This window comes from Struthio camelus, chromosome 9 (genome assembly GCF_040807025.1).
Source record: "Struthio camelus isolate bStrCam1 chromosome 9, bStrCam1.hap1, whole genome shotgun sequence".
Taxonomy (NCBI): Eukaryota; Metazoa; Chordata; class Aves; order Struthioniformes; family Struthionidae; genus Struthio; species Struthio camelus.
This window is the reverse complement of record NC_090950.1, coordinates 34,154,362-34,175,617: the sequence shown is the minus strand read 5'-3', so window position 1 is coordinate 34,175,617 and position 21,256 is coordinate 34,154,362. Positions and strand designations below refer to the sequence as shown.

General features: G+C 41.5%; 2 protein-coding genes across 2 annotated transcripts in view; one reads left to right on the top strand and one right to left on the bottom strand.

Moving 5' to 3' along the window:
* The window catches only part of LOC104138353 (glutathione hydrolase-like YwrD proenzyme), a 44,205-nt gene extending 24,880 nt beyond the window's left edge, over positions 1–19,325 (bottom strand). The window contains 5 exon segments of the mRNA XM_068955150.1: positions 208–414; positions 1,453–1,606; positions 3,193–3,337; positions 6,698–6,840; positions 19,090–19,325. Of these exon segments, the coding sequence (XP_068811251.1) occupies positions 208–414; positions 1,453–1,606; positions 3,193–3,337; positions 6,698–6,797 (606 nt within the window). The 5' untranslated portion in view covers positions 6,798–6,840; positions 19,090–19,325.
* TM4SF4 (transmembrane 4 L six family member 4) lies at positions 14,165–20,034 on the top strand. Its single transcript, XM_009665905.2, has 5 exons — positions 14,165–14,582; positions 14,849–14,938; positions 17,600–17,733; positions 19,334–19,523; positions 19,810–20,034. The coding sequence occupies exons 1-5, from the start codon at positions 14,409–14,411 to the stop codon at positions 19,825–19,827; spliced, it is 606 nt and encodes a 201-aa protein (XP_009664200.1). The 5' UTR covers positions 14,165–14,408; the 3' UTR covers positions 19,828–20,034.
* Positions 20,035–21,256: the final 1,222 nt, after the last annotated feature.

The following is a 21,256-nucleotide window of genomic DNA, read 5'->3' as shown; positions in this document are numbered from 1 at the left end:
TGAAGAAAGATTTAGGTATGACAACTCAATCTCACATTTCTTCTGCAACAAGGCTTCCCACAGGAATCAGTAGGAACCATGGATACATACAGGATATCTAACTAGATCCTTAATGTATAACTACAAATTAAACGTTTTATTTATTCTGAAGAAGAAAACCAAAAGGCTCACAATGGTTTCCGGTATCCCAAAAAGTGCATTCCTTACCTTAAAAGTGCTGGCCAAAAAGGGATTGGAGAAAACCTGCCCATGCAGTGGTGCTTGGCCATCAATGAGCAACTCCTTCCCATGCTTGTTTCCAAGTGACTGGAGAATATGAGCATCACGTTTCCAGTGATAGGCAGTAATCTCTGCCACAGGAAAACCTTGTTCAGCTAGTTCAATAGCAGGCTGTAGCAGCTGTCCGATAGAGAGCTGAGAAAGATCAGGAAAGGACTGTAAAATTATTATTTTTTGATTACTGACATTACAACACACTCCCATACGGCAAAATTTAACATGAGCTTGACTTACACAACACACTTCCCCTCAAGGCAAATAACGTGTATACAACCAGATCCATTAAGGTACTTGCATGACTTCTGGGGTTTTTTGGAGAAATAAGCCCACACTCTCCAAAATCCCAAACGTTTAGCACATGAGCGCAGTAACAGCACATGTTAACATAGCACTTTGCCTGAAAAATATACTTGCAGCACTGTCTTTAATGTTACAAATCAGAACAGTTTTACAGAGTCTGACTATTATTTTACCTATGCAATGAGTACTTACAACAATGTTAATGAACCCATGCCTGCTCAGGGAAACTATTTTTCCAGCCTTATGTTCTTGGCGACAATACTGAGTGCAAGATTATTGGGAGCTATTTGACTATTCAAAACACCCACCAGACTTACCTGCTAGAATTAAATGGTATCAAAATCATCAACTGCAACAGCACGTGGCAGTACAGAATGGTGTCAATTACATTACATAACTTGCTAGCCTGTGGTCTGAAACGCTACCAAGCACTGAAACCCACATACATAGCATTCTTCTAAAAATCCATTTAAACATATACCATCAAGTTTGCAGACAAAAATGTGAAAGCTACCCTTTTTTTCTGAAGTTAAAAGAACTCAAGACAGCCTCGAACCACAAGCTCAAATCTCCCCACCTAGTCTGGATCCTGAGTTATTTCTGTAATGAGTCAAAACTTCAAAGGATGAACAAGAGCCAAAAGCTGGATGAAGAATGTTTGCGCTCAAATCCCTCCGTCATTAATATTGTCCTTCTGGGGGTTAAAAGTACACTAAGAGAACGATACTGGATTACATATCTTAATATTTGTCTTATATTTCAGTAAAACCCTAGCTTCACTAAAAAGATCCCAATCCCACTTGCAGCATATCTGTATATACTAGGAACTTATCAGAATTTGAAGGTGTATCAGGCATTCTCGTTTAACTTCACCTTTTTACTTCCGTATAGAGAAACGGCATCACACCAGCAAGCTGCTGCACCAGGCACTGTGATATTACGGGCATGAAGTGGAGGAAGAGGATTTGCTTCATCAAACCCTTGTTCTTTCAAGAGTTCAACAGTCAGTGCCCTTGGAGACCTGCCACTGCAAAGCAAACAGAAGCACGTATATAACATGACAGAGGAAACAGGCTGTTGGTCATATGCCAAAAGGGCATAAATATTGGTCTAAGTGCTGCACGGCAGCAGTTCCAACAGGTTCATTTCTATCATGTGATACGTGAAATCCAGATTCTTCCATGTTGCTGCTGGAATATTTAGTGTTTCCATCCTCTCTCATACCCCACCAACAAAATGGGAACATAACGGGCACTTGGGTGAATATTCTTTTCAGATCCCCAAGGTCCTGCCAAGCTAAAAATCAAACTGGCTGCTTTCTTTTTAACTTCTTCATTTTTTCTATCAGAGGTGCTCAACGTGGAAGAAAATATTCTTCTCTCTTCAGTCATGAAAAATCTCTCTTTTGAACAGAATTCAAATAGAAGGAAGTTAAACAAACAACTGAAGAGGAAATGAGATGTAAATACGGACTCTAACCCCTTTCTTAACCAACATGTCCCCAGTGAAATCAGCATGGGAGATGGACTAGCCAGCTGAAAACATGTTTGTAGTTATGAGGATGATAAATAGGAGGCATTAAACATCCAAGCCTCACAGCAAATTGATTAAAATGCACTCAGTAAATGATAACATTCTGGCTGTCAATCACAAGTTGCACAGAATCGCCTCTAAGTACATGAGACATACAGCCTGGAAGATCAGATCCACGGCAACTCTGAAATTCAAACACATTCAAAACCATGCTAGACTCTGGAATTTGTTCCACAAAGTAAACAGGAATGATCTAGTTCTAGTTCCACAGCAAGTAGTTCTGTCTTTCTCCAGTCTACCTCCCTCCACAATCTACACTTTATGATCCATAAGGAGAACTGCCTTCTTTTCAGATAGATGGTCTGGAAGTATAACTGAACCTATTTCATCCAGGTATTCCAGGTATCAGTAACGTAACAGCTCAGGATGAACATCTTTTTCACCCTAGGACTCTTTTCCTGCAAACCAGGGTTCATTACTTTTCTCTGAGACACACGAACCATTTCCACATAAGGGATTTTAGAGCAAGGATGTCTGTAAGGTAGACACATCCCTTACAGGAAGATGGGTTGGGAGAAACAACTATGGGGCCACAATTATGCCATTTCAGCAGGGCATATGAACAATTCAGCTGGGCAACACAAAGGCAGGATCCCAAGCCAAGAAGCAGGGATGTAACTGGAGAGACATACTCACTACATACTCACAAGACTCACCACAGCCCCACATCTCCTCACTACCACAGAAGCCCACATGGTATTGAAGAGCTAGCATACTGGGAATGGTGTTTGTCAGCAACACAAACAAATGGCAGAAATTAAGAGCTAGTTCTCTCTTACCGCCCCACTGCCCTTCACCAACTCCAGAAAGATCTGAAAGACAGGTATTCTAGGCCAGAGTAAAAGCAAAACAACTCTATTTAAACTTGCAGCATTATTCCTGCTTTACACTTGGAGCCATTTAGGCCATAAATTGTTCCTAGGTATGGCGAGTTAATGAATTTGCAGGACCACTTTCCTCTCAGTTGCACTGGTATTTAGCACAGGAGAGGAGCACCCCGGCTTTATCTTTGGAACTTACCTTCCGTTAAGACCACGCACGTGCTTTGTGTCTGCATCACAGTAGCAATCTCCACCTATGCCACTGCTGACAGGTTCAGTGACGCTGAGGGCAGCAGCTACAGCCCCAGCAGCATCTACTGCCTTCCCACCATTCTTTAAAGTATCTGCAATAGAGATGTCTATCAAAATCTGAGCAGCCTGAAAGTCCCCTGGAAAGGAGAGTGGGAGGCGAGAGGCGGGGGGAAACCTGGCTGGACCAGGTCATAAGGGTTTGAGCACTTCCAGGTGCAAAGAAGGAACCTCCAGGTTCAGAGACAGAAGTTGCAAAAACTTCTTAGTTTAAAGATGTTTGTTCTTGTGGAAGACACGAAAGTATGAGAATCTTAGTAGGTAGGGAGACAAGAAGAGAGACAGAAAAAAAACCTGTCGGAATCAACAACAACAAAAGCATTAAAATCCACCTTCACCGAACCTGGTGGTAATTTAGTGGGCTACGTACTTCAATGTGTAGCCAAGATTTCACTCAAGCAACAGTAATTTCAATTTCTCGTGTTTTCAGAGCTTTACAGAACTGGCACAAATGTCATTTATAACTGAAATTTTCTTGTGAAACCTCAGCTGCACTGTCTGCCAGAAAAAGAAACTACGAGCAGACCAAAGCATGAAAACCACTGCGTTTAAGGGCAAAATACACATGGAGGCACACTGCATACTGCTGCATTCTTCAGAAATGCACTGTGTCCCAATGAACGCTACAAGGCTCTGAAGACGTATGGTAAGTAACAGGTATGTTTATTCCGAGAAAGAAGAGGAAGTTACACAAAATCAACAGCAGTGATGATAGCATCCAATGAAGCTTCTTCCCCCACAGGGCAGGAAAACCAGGTCATTCACTAGAAGAACAAAATTAGAAACACGAGGCAAATGTATCTATTTCTCAAGCTTAAAGAAAATGACATGGCTTTCACAGCCCACTTCTTGCTTGATTACCTAATTCTGTAATGTCAAGAGGAAGGAGAAGATCTAAATTATACTCAATAAGAGAATGAAGATGTGAGACAGACAGTTGCGCACTCAGGGTGACAGGAGGAATTTGTAACTATAGACAGTCAAAAAGTTGTGGAAATCATTCTGATTTTTTATCTGTGTGTTTTGACAAAAATCAGCGCAAAACTAGAAAGTACATACACACACACAGAGAAATAATTAACAGGTAGCCCTAAGTGAACCAGTTCCTTTTTTCTCTCGTTTTGGAAATTATCTCAGGTGGGATTTTAGATATCAGTACTAGCTATTAATGGTATTTCAGTGCTGTTTATATGGCCCACAGTAGGACTGATGCTCCTTTGCTTTCTCTTTCAGGGATTGTGGTTTACAAAAAAAAGGATTTTGAGTCATATGTAATAAAACATATTTTCTGCAAAGGAACTCCAAAAATAAATCTTACAAGACTAAACAAATATAACAGTCATAAAAAGAGGCTTTACTTACTTAAAGTAATGCAAACAGGAGACGCATCAGAGATTTCTCAGTGGCCACACACCTAGCTGGCAGAGGTTGACAGTTACCTAATGGCCCCACTGTTAAAGTAGGTCTTGACGAGAATGAAGGACTGGGTTTATTAAAACCTGAACGGAAGTTTCACATAGAAAAGCAAGCTTGAAAGCATTTATGGGAGAAGCTGGTGAATGGCCAGTGGAGGAGGTGGAAAGTAACACAACATGATTAAAAAACAGCAAGGCAGTAAAGAAATATAAAGCTGAGTTACAACAAGATTGTAAAAGTCCAATTTGTATGTAAAATAAATTTCTGTATCGTTTTTTCATTTTTAATGGAAATGTCAGTATCTTGAACACACGCCTGACAACAATGGAAAGCAAAACTTCTTTTCTAATGCTTTTATCCAATGGGAAAGATAAGGATCAGGCTATCAGATATCAGAGTGGTGGCATGGAATAAAAGCTTTACATAGAATAAGATATTAAAATTCAGATTTTGTTGTCTGACCTATTTCCATCCTCAAAAGTGTCAGAGGAACCACCCAGTCTATGCTGACGATTACCTTTCTATAGTTTATGCCCAGCCCAGAACCTACTTAATTTAATCTTTCTGTAAGCTGAAATCATAGCTAAATCCAGACTTCTGATGTCACTTAAAACTGCCAGCGCAGGAAGCAAAGCCAGGCTTCTTTCAGTTCTAATATGTCTCCCAGCCCACTTCTCTTAATATATATTCTTCATTAGCATGCTTCGCTTTTCTTCACAATGATATTAATATGCAACTTAAAACATCACCTGTGCCAAGCTACATCTGTCACAAGCTCTTATCTGAACGGAATCGTCAAGAACAGGACAAAGGTCAAAAACGATCCCAGGGAAGCTGCGTATGTCATTAGTCTGTCCTCAGAGGCGAGAGGGATGTCCAGCAGCTGGGGGTGTTACAGGAGAAGACCGTGAAAGGGAAGTTCACAATGCCTAGTTTTCTCCTAGCCATTTTCCCCGTCTGCTTTCACGTGCCTCACTACACAGCTAGCCCCGAGATTTGACAGAGAAGTCTGTGAACAGAAAAGGGAACGAATTTCTCCTGCCAAAGCTGTGGATAGCTGTGTGATGGCTTCCACTTCGCACGCGCACAGCCCCACTAATGAAGCCCTGCTCTTTTAGCATTTCCCCCATATGCATTGCATATCCACACGCTTCATAGCGAAGGGGTGGCTGGTTTGAATCGCTAGCAAGGAAGAACGGAGTCTGTCCCCTCTGTACGTCTGTCTACCCGCGTTCACCACACTGGTGTCAGAGCTGGGAGGCGTTCCTGTGTACTCCAAAGGGGAGAGCGTACTGATGTGACCATTCCCTGCAGTGATACTCAGGGTAACGCAAAAGGAGACATTTCTAAGCAGCAAAGATTGGGGTAACAAGAAGGGAGACATTTCTTAGCTCTTTTGTTTTGTTCTCTCTCTAAAGAAAGGGAACTTGTTCCAGAGTCAACCAGTCCGTCTCCACTCCTCGGCAGAATAACACAACACAAAAGGAAATACCATTCAGTGTTAACGTGTGCCTCTTAAACAAGATAACTTTCCCGGGCTGATTTATGCAGAAAGTTCCTTCTGTATTTTCTTGTTTAAGATCAGTATGTGCCCATGTAAACATAGACACACATACACACAAATTTACATGCAGCAGCAGAGACTTTACCAGGCTTGGTTTCAATTGTGCTACTCTAAGTCCAATCCTACCGGTAAATTCATTGCAAATTTCCCCCTGGCTTAACTGGAAGAAGGACCAGAACTTTTAACAAAAGTTGATGAAATTCCAGATATCCAAACTGCATTTAAGATAGGGAAGCGGCTATAAAAACCACAAAAGCATGAACTCATTACCTTGGGTCATAACATCTAACAAGTTCAGTTCATTGATTCAAGAACTGACCAGGACACAGCTGTCTACAATTAAAAATGAATAAATACATGAAAAGTACATATTAAGCCACATTCATCTATTGGAGTAAAGTCAAAATATGATTACCAAGACCAATATTTGTAGCAAGCATCTGACTTGATGCGACACAGCCATGAGTACAAACCACAGGAGACCTTCGGGAAAAGAACTTGAGCTGAGATGCCATTTCCAAGCCAAGGGACTAATGCTGTGACCCAAGAGTGAAGAATCTGAAAGAGAAAGACATATCAAAACCAGTGAAGAGAGAGCGTGCGCTTGCAAGCAGTAGATGTGTGACTAATGACTGCCAACGACAAAGAACACCAGGCCTGGCCTCTTCTACTTTAATGCCTTTCGCAGAAATGTCACCTAAAGCATTTCTCAGACCAGTCCATCTGCATCCAGGCCAGTGGAACGCGAACTGGAACTCTGGAAATGACTCAGTCAAGCATTGTCTTCATCATGCTTTGTTGTCTGGGAAACAGCTACAGATCAGTGACAAATTTAATCTTTATTCAAATTACTCCTTGTATTTTTTTGCAAATAATTCCTCAGCCACAGCCTTGCTCCTGTAGCTCTGCCAGCTCAAGGCATGCATGGCTCTGCCTGCACACACCTGCAGCCCCGCAGGGACTCTGGCCATGGGGTACAACGTGCTGGGAGCCACCCAGGCACCAGCCACCACCACCTGTGGGGCAACAGGCAGCTGCAGCGGAAGGGGGGTGGGTGAGTGTGGGTAGGGGGGTGTCTGGGTATGTGTGCGCACATGTGCATGTGTGTGGCACGTGCAAACAGCAGCATTTTACATGCCCCGTATTTGCATGAGGAACAGGAACAAGGGGCTCAGAAGGCCTTTTGTCAAGAGCAGATAAGATTCTTAGACCACAAGCATTCTCGTGCCTCCGCAAAGAATCTCCTATGGATGGATATGGTTTTTCTCAGTTTGAATGCCTCCAGGGACATTTTAGATATGCTGATGTGCTCACTTAGGTTAAGGATTTAGGGTAACTTCTGGCAGCCTCACTGATGAACCAATTTGGAGATGCTTGCATTGCTAACAGCAAGAACTTAAGGGCATGATAGTTAAACAAAAGGAAAGAAAATCCCCATTTCAGTTGTAAAGAGTAAAAATAATGCATGGTCAGGTTCCAGGTGGTGAGCACAGGCAAACAAACTATAACCTATTCCAAATTTGCAATATTAATACAAGAAAAAAATAAATACATGCTGCTTTTGATCAGATCAGCCTTAAACTAGATCACACAACCATGCAATATTGGAGAGCTCACCAGTAAGACCATTAGTAAGAAATCTGTAGCAACAAAATAAAGGAATTTGTTGTAATAGTACTTGGTGGTATCCCAGGTGGTTAACCCAGGTACTGAAAAGAGCACGGTTAACCAGTGTATGCTGCATCCAGAATAATTTACTCTACCTTTCAGGTTACCCTATCCATGCTACTTCTCATTCTCTTTCAGGATCACAGCTTCTGGTTCCTGAAATTGCTTGTTAAGCAATACTAGCGACCATGCCTTGTGCAGGTTTAGCCACAGGTAGCCATATTTATATATATCCTTGAAATCTAGGACATATCAAATTCTCTCAGTCTCCATGTACTTTGCAGATCACTGCCTGTCTGTGCTTTAAGGAACCAGGCAAAAAACAGATATGGTATCATCACTACTTATATCTTCCTGAAAATACCAAAACTTTCTGAGGGACTTTTCTTTCCTATTATTTTTCCATAGGAAAATATGTAATTTCATCTTTTTCTGCACAGCATGAACTCTGTAAGACTTAGGAGACGAGGTAAGGAAGAAAACTTCTGTGACAGCCTCTCATAGCATGTCAGAAAGGAGAGCATGTCAAAAGGATGGTGATTGCACAATTGCTGGGGAAGGCTGAACAGGTGGAACTGCATGACACCAAATTCAAAGACTGGCTCCACCCCAGTTCCCAGCCCTCAAAGTCTCCACAGCGAGTGTTCAAGGAGAAGCAGTCGTGGCAATGACAACGGATTCACTGGTCCCACTCCCAGACAGGCTGCCAGGGTTGGAAAGAACGTGAGCTAGGACAGAAGGGAAGAACCCCTTCCAGCAAGTGTAGTGTGCACCTCTACCCTCTTCCCTGGAAAAGGCTCGGGTCGGCTGCAGTTCAGTTTTTCAGCTCAGTCTAGATGCCACTTCACCTTAACCCCTTTCTACTGACAAGTAAACGTAACTAAACTCTCACTTAACGATTGGCTGCAGTTCAGAAACAAAAAGGCCATGCATAAGTACGCATTCAGGCGGACAGAGAAGCCTGGCTAGCCTTCTGTGGTGTTGACAAAGTGGGAGAGTGGAGCAAGAGCAGAAATGGCAGGAATGCAAGGTCAGTAACCCCAGCTCGTCAGCTTGGGATCCTGGCAAGCACTTGGCAGAAACATCTGCCGTTGAGCCGCTTGTAGCAAACAGGAATGAGAGGGTCCTGGATGTGATAAAATTTAAACCTTTCCTCCTTACTACAAGCCAAAATTCACAACTGCAAGAAAGCCACATTCTAGGCCATTAAAAAAAAAAAAGTAAGATTTATGCTCCATCTACAGCAATTATTTCCCCTATGCCCATGACTGAGTCCATTGTACTGTGCCATGAATGGGAGAGGCTCTCTACCCACTGGGAATGTCATGAAAGTCATGACATAGCGGTTGAAATATGGAAGCGAATTGCTTTGCCACAGAGGCAACAGAAGGCTGCAGAAAGTCAGGAAAACTGCCTACTTGGGCAGGTCTTAGCCAGGAAAAGCGGCCTAATTCGGACATCCTACTGAACGCCACGTGCTGAACGAGCTGCCTGTCAGCCAGGACTTCTTCACTTGTTTTCCTGTCTGCTTTTTTGCTGTGTAATACCTATCTTCCTTGGAATAAGATGTTAAATTAATGAGCACACACCTTTCAAAATGTTGTTCCCAGTGGTCACGCACACGTTGGTTTCAGGCATACTGGACCACATGCTCCTCTCCTTTGGGAGCCAGACTAACAATCAGTGGCGACACCTCCAACAGTTTCTGTTATGCGAGGAAGAGGACAGACATACCCCAGTCCCAGCTTTCTCAGCGTGACACAGGTGGAAGCAGCACGCAGCTGGCAGCAGGAAGTCCCTAGAAATCGACAGAGCCAATTGCTCTGGCTGTGCAGAGTGGGAGGTAGAGGGTCATGTTTTCCAACCGCATACCAAACAGCTTACGTGACTCACCTCCTCCCCTACCCCTAGCAAAACGGCTGAGAGAGGAATCTGAATGACAAAACGCGAAAAACAAATATAGCACAACTCCCAGAAACAGCACAATGAATCATCAATAACAGACATCCTAAAACCGCCCATGCTGATAGCACCAAACGCACTGGGCTGCATGGACTGGATCCGGCAGTCCGCTGGGAACCAGTGTCGCTGTGCAGGGTGCTCTGCTCCACCTGCTTTTCGCTCCAAGAACCTGTGGACTTCATTCACGCTGCATTATGTGCAAGCGTGAGAAGCCACTCCAAATTTGTCTGACTAAACATCTGACTAAGGCTCTCTTTAGAAAGTAAGCGAGGGCAATTTCCTCAGAAATCACGAGTCCTCTCAGCACTGCAGACATCAGTGCTTGCTCCAGTGTAGGAGCGGTTCTCACAAAGGAATCGGCCTCTGTTCTCCTGAATACGCATAAGAATGCATGCGATTATTTTGGCAGTGGTGACCGACATTCCTTGCTACGCTTCAGTGAATGGGATTAATTTTAAATGATGTGAAACATTCTCCTTTTAAAGCAAAATCTTTCTGTGTAATCCTAAAATGTGGCATATACTATAGTTTCAAAATATGATTCATAGAAGATATATCCAGGTCTTGATTTATCTTCATCATACAATTCAATGTTTTGATGAATAGGGTTATTACAAATTAGAGCGCTTCTAATTTAGTCTTTCCTGGAAACAAGTCTTACAGCATGTAGCGCAGCTTTCAGAGATCACAGAGTAAATATGAAGTCAACCTTTCAACCCCAAACACAGAAGAGCGCATACTCTGTGGCACAGTCTAATAGAAAATGTCTGTAGCCTTCTGAGCTCCAGCAAGTCTTCACAAACTAGTCTGCCAGAGAAAAGGCCGACTAACGGCGCAGCAAGAGTAAAAACAGTTTCCAGCTTCATCACGTGGACCCGTAATATTCTCAGGGGAAGAGAAGTTATTTCAGTTTCCAGTTTCCTGGAGCCGCTGGAATTCCTGGTGCCAGCGGGACAGAGCTGATGTGAATCGCGCCATGTATTCAGTCATAGCAAAACAAGTATTTTTTGAAATGGTGTCTCATATAAGCAACGTTCATATGGGAAGCACCTTCGGCACAGACCAATTCGTGAGCCAGGTGCCCTTCTACCTTACTAACTGGTCTGCTAACCTGATTTTACAGTGCTAAATAGATTGTTCAAAACTGTAATTTAGAATTTCCTTTTGTTGTTATTAATATTTTTCTCTTCTGAGAGAGAAGTGATGAGCGCAGAAAGTGCTACTGTGATCTCCTCCTTCAATATTCATAATTCTTACAGTGTTTTGTTCATCCACGACTTAAAGGTATGATGTATTAATTGCATATCGCTTAAGATGATAGCGCTTCCTTACAAAGCAGTGGAAAAAAGTCAAAAGAAAAATAGCAGAGGCTATCACAGCATAATGCATGGGATGAAAGTTGGGTTTCATTAGGACTTTTTTGCATAATTTCTTACTTACAGTTTCTTTCTATAGTTCTTACTTATAACTTCTTACTTATACTTACTTATATAACATGGATTTCCTGGTAACTTCACTATTAGTTGTCTGCAAGCAATTCCTGTCTCTGTATCTCTGTCTCCGCTATATCTGTACTGCACCGCGCTGCATAAAGTTCCCAAGCTACCGTTAAACAGACTAGCTTGTTCCATCCTTTTTTTCTACAGGCATAACACCAATAATGATATCCTGTCAGACTAGTCTCTTTCTTTCTAAATGTACTCCAATTGAAGAACTTTTTCAGATTTATGGATGTGTATCTTTATCAGACTAGTCTCTGTATCAGCTGGTTTACCTAATATTTCGATTACAGAGCCATCTAATGACGTGTAAAAGGAGTTTGGACTGTGAATATGTAATTAAACTACAATCAACTTATCAGCTAGCTAATACAAAAAAAAAGAAAAAAGAAAAAACCCACCAACCCAATCTTTAGGCTCTAATATGTATATATGTAACATAACATTCAGGCTCTTGTTAAAGGGAGAATGCTGAGCCAAACGGCAAATGTTATACACCTGCTAACACTGTTCCACGCACAATCTTTCACAGAATTCACCTGAAAAATTCCACATGCTGCCGTCAAGTTACACGTTAATCATACAGCAGCCATAATATCCATGTAGCTAAATGAATGAGGAAACGTTCACCTCTCATTGTCTAAGCTGACTCGTAAAAGGCCTTGTACTGTCTTCATCCCACAGTCCAGAAGACAGTTGGCTACCGCAGGGCTCAAGAAAGAAACAGACGCTGCTAGAAATAAAATCAGGATATATTTCTTTTTGAGTCAGGTCGTTCACTCCAAAGTGCAATGTCAGTGTGCAAAGTCAATGAGCAGGCAGACCATGAAATGAGGAAATGCTGCCCAGAAGAGTAAATGAATTCCTATATATTTGAAAAAAAAAAAAAATCTGTAAGAGTTTAAGACGTTAGGTCTGGCTGTCCACTCTGATAAAACTACTTTGTATCTTTTAGCTTCTGCAAAAAAAGCATAAAGTTGATTCTGCTTCCAGATGCCTTTCTTCAGCATCAGTGATGGCTCAAGATGTCCCTGTCCTTCTTCTGCCTTCTTCCTTGTACCGCCACAATTGCCTGTGTGGCTTGTGATGACTCAGATGAAGGAATTGGTCTAGACAAACAGTAAGTTCTGCTTTTTTCAGCTGCATTTCTATGAGGACTGTGGCTGCTTAAACCAATTTATTCAACATTGCTACTTAACACGAAGCCATAGCTCTGGACAGTTCAAGACAGTTTTGGACAGTCCAAGATCCTGTACCTAATGAGATTTTTAGGGTGGTAAAAGGCGTACATTTAGATATTTCTGGTCTGCCTGTCTTCAGAATTTCAGCAGTGATTCACTATACGGATCAAGACCAAGCCACAAAGAAAAAAAGCTTGTTTCAAGTTTAAATGAGAAACTGCTGAGCTTTATCCTCTGAACAAAGTGGAAACTAGTGCCCATCCCAAAATCTATGGAATTCTCATGGTCCACACAGGAACTACAGTGGAACAGCATCTATCACTGTTTGCCGTGATTGAAGCCTGGCATCAGAATTATTGTAACACAAGTTTTACAGCACAATACGCCAAGTCTAAGTAGGAAAGAGAAGGTATCCAGTATCTGTTAGAAGGCTGCAGGGCCTGCTTTAACAGAGATGCTCGTTTGAATAAACATTCACATCTACTCGTTTCATGTATACACTGTCTCAAATCCACTTTGTAGCTTGTTTCTGGCTTTTTAATGACAAAGATGTACTAATCCGGGACCAGCTTTTTTCCCCCCAGATACGCTCCTGCCTTCACCAATATATTTACAAGAATATGCACCAATATATTCACCATATTCACCAATATATTTACAAGAGGTACAGGACCTGACTTAAAAGTTGCTGGAGTAAATAAGAGTCTCTCAATTTACTTCCACTGCTTAGACGCAGTCTGCAACTTGGCCCAAAGACTCAGCTAGGGAAACAGGAGCTTTGTTGAACATAGCCAACTCAGCACAACTACACAGGAAGTTCTCATTCTGTTTAGATGAGGTCTCGCATAAAGCCTGTGTTAGATTACCTGCAGACTGGCTTTGTTGTAATGGCTTCTGCATCCTGCAGACATTTAATGGCTCTCCAACTGAAAATGCTCCCAAAATATGTCTGTTATTAGCATCTGGAAAGTTATAATTATGGGCATGTAAGATGCATAAGCGCTATTGCTCTGATCTTCCAACTTGTTATGCATGGACACCCTCAGCAAACGTTGCATGCTAGGACAGTGAGGCTCTACTTCAGCTCTGAAGTCTGCTTGCCACATGCAGTGTAATTTTAAGCGTAAATTTGGCTTGAGCACTGATGAAACACTGGGCTTTAAGGGAACATATCATCTTCTCCTTTTTTCAGACATTCCAGATGCAAAGCACTGCCTTCATAATAATCCATTATATATTGGAAATCTGTAAGTTATTTGAGTGTTTCAAAACAAGAAATGATTAGGCTGACCTTCCCAAATAAAAGAAAACTCACTAGAACTTCTCCGCTGCATATGGCTGTCATTAACATAAGCCAATTCATTATACATTTTCATTTCACTCTCTACAAAGAAGTATTTTGCAGCGTGAAGATGGACAGTGTATTGTAAAAATGACGATCCAGAACTAAGAAGGATATTTACCCATGACCTGAACCCAGATAACGAGTGTCTCATCCACATTAGTAGAATATTAACAGAGGTTATTGGTTGTCATGGTAAAATGACAGGCTGAACTGAACGTAATTTCATTTATGGAGGTTCAGAAAATTGACATCATGGCAGTGAGAGCTTATAAATAGCCAGCACACTGCGTTACTGATAGAATGCTCCCTTCAAAGACGGTGCTGCAGTCCACAGGCTCAGTTCCTCTAAAGGCATAGCAGAAGTTGGATTTTGTAAAATACGCTGAAAAGCTCCTTTTAAAAACACTGCTGAGAACCTCAGAGAGATTTTTTCCTTTGTCTTAGTTGTGTTCACAATTTCTTTAAAAAATCATGTGCACTGGAGATTGTGCTAAGTGCTTGGGAATCACTCTTATCCCCCTGGCTGTGTTATGTACCGTCGCTAACATTTTGCTGTTTTTCCCCGGAGGAAAAGTGGTCGACAACAACGAACACATTACAGATGAGGTTTGGTACTTCGGAGGGATCATAGGATCTGGTTTATTGGTGAGTATACAAATTCAGCTATTCCCACTGATTTCCCCCATCCAAACCAAGACTTTGCATTATTGCTTTGTTCTCAGCACCTCAAATGCAGGTTCCAGCATGGCAAATACTTCTTTAAGCAATAAATAAGCTATAAGTCATCCAACAGTTTTGCTGTCGGTAATTTAATTTAGTGATAAGGAAAAAAAAGACATAGAACTACTGTATTTAAAAGCAAATGTAACTTGAAATCATCCCGATTCAAACTATATTTCTGTTATTGGTAGATGATCTTTCCTGCCTTGGTATTTTTGGGCCTTAAGAATAACGATTGCTGTGGATGCTGTGGTAATGAGAGCTGTGGAAAGAGGTTTGCGGTAAGTGAAAGGAATCATGGAAAAAAGTAAAAGCTAAATTGTTACCAATAAGTACATACATATCTCGTGCTCGCAATCATCAAGAGACTGGACATATGCTGTCCAGAGCGTAAGACAAAAAGCCCTGCCATTTGTTTCAGCGATGGGAAGTAGAAATAGTAGGGTGTCAAAGTTGCACTGTACCTTTGATATTGTGCCACAGGTACCATAACTGTACGCCATTTTGCATTGTGCTATCACAATATATTCATAATAGATGCAACTAAAACAAATTTCTGAAAAACCTCTGCTTTGTTTGGCCCTGTGTAACAGTTCTCTCTTTCATCATTTTTGTCAGCAGTTTTAGTATTATTTTGATAGTTGCACAAGCTCTATTATATTACCAACTCATTGTACATCCATGCACCGGGCTGCAAGTACCTTATTAGGTTTACAGAAAAAATTAGTTTGGAAGTGACTTCAGGAGATCGTCTAGTCCAACCTCCTGCTAAGGTAGAGTCACCTGTGAGGTCAGACCCAGGTTCAACTTTGAAGTTATAGTCTCCTTTTACACAAGTCGAAGGTTTCAAATGGATACCTTCAGACACTAGTAAACATTTCAAATATTTTTGTTTCAAAGTGAGACAAATAATAAATAAATCTCTACCAGGAAAGTCTGTCCTTTAGTTGAGATATTTTCTGTTTGGCACAAGCGGACCTTTTATAAAGGAAAAGCTTTTCAATTAAAAACAAACAAAAAAAGCAGTGGAAAAAGAATTATGACTGTGAGATTAACTGTCCTCAAAGAGGCCTTCCCCATGTCCTCTGCTCTGTCTATGATGCTGTCTTCCCGTAATCCCAAAAGAGCAGGTGCAGTGCTTTCTTTCGGGGGGGCGGGGGGGAGGGGACAGGAGGGAATGGAGCTTACAACAGAGAAGTAGGCATTAAAATAATAAATCTATTTAAAGGTAAAAAATGGGAAGCGAGTTTCTATATATGCAGTGTGGAGGGAAGTGTTCCAGAAAAGATACAGAGTCTACTGCATATTTCACCCAGTAACCACAACTGCTTTAAACTAGCACAACAGCTGCTGTTTTTCTTTCACATTATACTGTTTGTAACATCTTTCCAAGACTTTTCTACACTGAAAAATACCTCTCCTGTTCCACACCATTCCACGGGGAGGGAAAGATCCAGTTTCTAAATATCTCTTATAACGCACTCAGTGAGAACTTGGAGCCGACATCCTTAAAGTTTTGAGGGCTTTTGGACTGACGGTCAAATAGAGCCTGAAATTTAGAAGCCACATATTTCTCTTCACAACATCTTATTATACAATTTCTGTTAGGAGTGACTTCAGAATAGTTTAATTCAGCTTTGAAGACCACATACACCTCAGCATCTACCAAACTATTAATCTTTTGCTGCCAGGCTTCCACTCACAGCTTTGCGATTCAGCTGACCTTGGAACATGTTTATACGAACAGGGTGACCAGCTATGAGTGCTCTCTGCTTCTGTTCACACTGGCCAGGCATGAGACAGCTGTAGGCTAGAAGCTATAGCATATGTAAGCATGGTGCTGTCCCGAAAGTAAACTATTCTGCACACAGTACCTTGCTGATGACCCATGCTAGCGCTGCAGCTCACTGAGAGATAGGGAATATTAACACAGTCACACTACCATATTAAGAGAGTCCTGATGGATCTGGCTCATTCCTGGTCAGCTGCGAGCACGCGGTGGACAGCATCCCTCCGTGATGATGCAGCCTTATCACAGCATGACCGAGAACTGAATTTGTTCTCGTATGCTAACAGGAACACCATTCTTAAGCGATCTACCTCATTAACATGAACTTGAAGTCAGCCCTGTGACTAACATAACAAAAAATGCATTTCAGCACTCAGGCAACAGTCTTGGTGATGTGGTCTGAATAAAAACTCACAGACCTGATAGCGTGTGTGGTTTATTTAACCCACCTATATCACTTCGATGTAATAAAAGACATTACCTCTACCTACAAACTATTACAGCTAAATCAAGTGCTTCAAAATTCAAGTAGGGCATTAGTTTTTGCATGATTGACTTACATATTTGTATATACAAAAAATGCTTAATGCAAAGCCAGGAAAACAAAAACATCCTTCTGTTAATTCTAATGGCACTACTAGAGCTAATGAGAACAAGTACAGGTGAGAAGGTAAAGAAGAGTATACTAACATGAAACTCGAAGGGGAGACTCAGGAAGGCAAAATATAATTAATTGGTCCAACTATGACCAAGATGCTCAAACTAACTTGTAAAGGTGCTGTTGACTTTTGTTTTTGATGCCACTTCAGTCTTCCTTATAATCGCTTGCAAAAGACAGCAACTCCAATGAAACATGGTACCTTGAGCAAGAGAAGAGGTCTCTTGCCTACTGTCTAAATGAGAAGAGTGCCATCTACTGTGTCAGTACCAAGTCCTTCAGTCTTGAGGCAAACGATACCCGTATCTCTCAAAGCCTCTAAATACCAGTGCAGACATGCATTATATATTAGGTTGTAGTTACATAATAAATGTTTTTTAGCTGTTCGGGAGTTGACTGAGCTGAGCTGAGTTTACAGAATGTACATTCACATCAATAGGGCACGTTTCACCATTTGAATGAGAATAAAAATAACTCTCTTCTTCTCTCTGTCAGATGTTTTCTTCTATAATATTTGCTGCAGTTGGAGTTCTAGGAGCTGGATACTGCTTTGCCGTGTCAGCAGTAGCCCTAAACAAAGGCCCTAAATGTGAAACTGGGCAACAGTGGGCCTATCCCTTCCAGAACGGGTAAGGCAAGACAATCGGAAAAAACAAAAATAAAAGTTATACCCGCTTGAAGTTTGTGATATGCTTAAACTTCCAAATCTGTTGTGTAAAACTTGGAATTATGATATTTGTCACCATAACACAGCTGCTCTTGGAAGAACCAGCAATGTACAGCAATACTAAATAAGATTCAAGAGCAAGGGTGTAAGTAATAACAGGTCCAACTGAAACTACTGGGTCTCAAAGGAGTCAATGAAAAGAAATGCACAGACTTCTAGTTTATTCTTAGGATTATAAGGAGTACACAGGGCTAAATTCCAGCTAAATGGCCAGCAGTGATATCCTATATTGAGATTTGATGGTCTTCAGAGAATCAGTATTTATGTCATTTTATCTTGGTTACGGGATTTGGAAGTTGTCTGTTCCTCACACTCTGCAAATAAAATGTGTTTGCTCTCAAGCACGTATGTCATTTCCAGAGAGGTGGTGTGAGGGACAATAATCCCTGATGATCCAGTTGCTGAGAGCTATAATAGTGTATGCTGCACGTTATTTGTCTGTGGGCCAGTGAGGGCTGGAAACCAACTGCTTTAGTCTAATTCTGGGAGTCTTTATAAAGATATGCTCTACTTCAACCATAATCTTTGGCTGCAGTCAAGGAATCACTTGATGAAAACACAGGAAACAAAACAGCATTGAGAAAATCCAGAGGAAATATACTCAATGGTTGAGCAGTTCTCATTTAAATCAAAATGTGAAGGTAAAAATCAGGGAGTATCCTTGCACCTCATTTTGCTGTTCTTTAGATGAGGCATCTAGAACAGCAAAGATTGTTCTTTTCTGTTCATTGGGCCAGACGTGACTGGTTTTCTAGGATTTTATGGTTTGTCAGAAAAACTGAAGTTCTTGTTCTTTTATCATACTGTTTTGCTTTGTTGCTTTACTTACAGTGTGATACAGGAAATTGAAGACGAATATTTAAGTCATTGCTTCCTTGTTCACAACCACATTTTGACGCGCTGGATTACATGCCCCAACCCAAGATCACCGTTTTAACACGCATAACTAGTTAATAATGTAACCAAATAAAAGCCCTGGGTTTCCGCTACAGAGAAATTATAGGAGGTGGCATATTCCCAAGGAAGCCCTCCATGTATGCTCTCTAGGTGTATTTCATGTACCACTGGATGTCAGCACTGCTCCATTCAACAGCATAACTAAAATGACATTAATCAGCAGGAAACTCAATTTTAGACAAAAGACGTTAGTAGGAACAAATACCAGTCTGGCACATACCTGGCTATGATCTTATTTGATAGTTTCTTCTTCACAAAATATCAGGAAGTATTCGATTGTATTTAAAACACACAGACTCACCCTTGAGTGCTCCTCTCCCACGCCTTATCTTTTGAAATTAATTACGTCAATTGATCTAGAAACTAAAAACAAGTAATGTATTAAGTATGGATAGTGGTATAATTCTTTTGTACGGTACTAAAGCTAACAGAACTTCCGTCAGGTCAGATTGCAATAGCCACAACAAGCTAGCCATACCAGACCACCTTTTTCTGTGAGCTAACACTGCTTCCTTCATAAATGTTTTCTTCCCTCCCCCCAATAGGGATTATCTAAGCAACCACACAATCTGGAACAAGTGTAAATCACCTGAAAATATAGTTCCTTGGAACTTGACGCTCTTTTCCTTGCTGCTACTCATGAGTGGGATCCAAGCAGTGCTCTGTGGCATTCAGGTTGTGAACGGGCTCCTTGGAACAGTCTGTGGGGACTGCAAATGTTGTGGATGCTGTGGGGTGAGCAATCACGTTTTTCTTTTGTCATTCTGTGTACTGATACACCTGATTAGCTGACAGTCTGAAACAGGAAACTAGACTTCCTTTCAGGACTATGGGCATGTTTTCTAGATTAAGTACTGTTAAAACCTTACAGTGTTACCAGCTGCTGAAAATACGATCTCAGTCCTTCCATATATTTATGGGGTTTACCTGACAGCTTCCCACAGCCTCTGGAAAATAACAAAATAATGAAATCCTCAGGAACAGTAACCACTAAATTGCCTCTGTGCTTTTATTCTTCCAGGGAGATGGAGCTGTCTAAAGAATACGCATACTGCAGAAAACTCCTCTTATCTCAGGAGACTCCCTTTTGAAACAGTTCTCTAAAGCACCCCTTCACGCATTGTCTCTGGCTAAGAAGATCAGGATGAAGGGCACTCCCTCCGCCAAAGTTATGAAGCTCTGACTTCCCTTCTAGCCTTCCTACAACCCCTCATTACGGAATAAAATAAGTGCTATTCAAATCCCACATTCATATTTATTTTTGTAAAACAGCTTCCACTTAGAAAAGACAGTATTCTCAGGCAAAATTCATTAACTTTGACTGGGGACCACTGAAAGCTGCTGACACAAGCTCAGTTGTAGTGCAGTTGTATCTATTTTCTTTTGAGGTTTATCCAATGGAAATACCACATGCAAGTGTAAATTTTTATGAGTACACGTTTATGTATACAGAAAAGTGAGGACTTCTTTCTTCCAGACCTGCTACGATTAAAATGCTCTTTATAAAGAAACTGTTAAAAAAGGTGTTCATGATTCTCATGGTGAGGTCTCTTTTCTTGACTGTGTCCGACACTCGCGTATACTCAACAGCACTGCTGTGCAGGGAACTATGCAATCTAAGGAACAGGCAGAAGAGCAGGGTGCTGTGGAGCCCTGGCCTGCAGCATTACAAATCAGCCTGGACACTATGATACCCTGCCTCATATCAGGAATTCAGTCAGAAAGGCCAAAACCCAGCCACTTCTTGGCATAGCGGGGCTCCAGCTTATTTCAGCATTTTGCTTCACTGACCCTTAATCTATCTCCCTCCAGTCGCTCTCACAGGAGGAAACGCGAAGAACACAATAGGGCTCTAAGAGATGAAACTGAAAGCAGAAAGCGTAAGGAAAGCTTGTAGAGACACTTCCCCAGAGAACCTTCCCAGCCTACAACTCTTTGTGGTCCAGGGACTTCCTGAGCCAAAGGTTCTGTCTTTGTATTTAACTGTTCTTGATGGACTACTTCTCCATGAAGCTGTCCAGTTGTTTCTTAGCTCGCAATATCCCTTCCATAGTCTAACCTCATGCTGTTGGAAGAGCCTCCTTTTTTCTGACTCTGCCATCTGCTGCTTTCATTTGATGCCTCCTCTCTCCTGCAGACTAAGAATTAGTACACAGCCACTCCTACCCCCTCCACCCCAGGATACCTAATGTTATAGGTTCTCTCATAACTCCTCTCGGTTGTCTCTTTTTTTTTAGCCTCAAGAGGATTAATGTGTGTATCCATTCCTCACACAGAACCTTTCTTCTCTTTCTGTCTAAAGTCTTTTCAGCTTTCCTCACTATATCCTGAGATGGGCAGGACAGAGCTGCACAGTGTTGCAGATACAGGCACGCTGCCCCAGCCATTCATTCTAATAGCAAAAGGCAAAGTTTATTAGCTACAAAGACAAAGATGAACCACAATCTGACTGGTCACAGCTGTCAATC

Excerpts from the sequence above, each read along its gene's own strand:
- TM4SF4 (XM_009665905.2), top strand. The coding sequence starts at position 14,409 with ATGTGCACTGGAGATTGTGCTAAGTGCTTGGGAATCACTCTTATCCCC. Across the intron at positions 14,939-17,599 it reads GCTGTGGAAAGAGGTTTGCG|ATGTTTTCTTCTATAATATT; the intron begins GTAAGTGAAAGG and ends TCTCTCTGTCAG. Across the intron at positions 17,734-19,333 it reads GCCTATCCCTTCCAGAACGG|GGATTATCTAAGCAACCACA; the intron begins GTAAGGCAAGAC and ends TCCCCCCAATAG.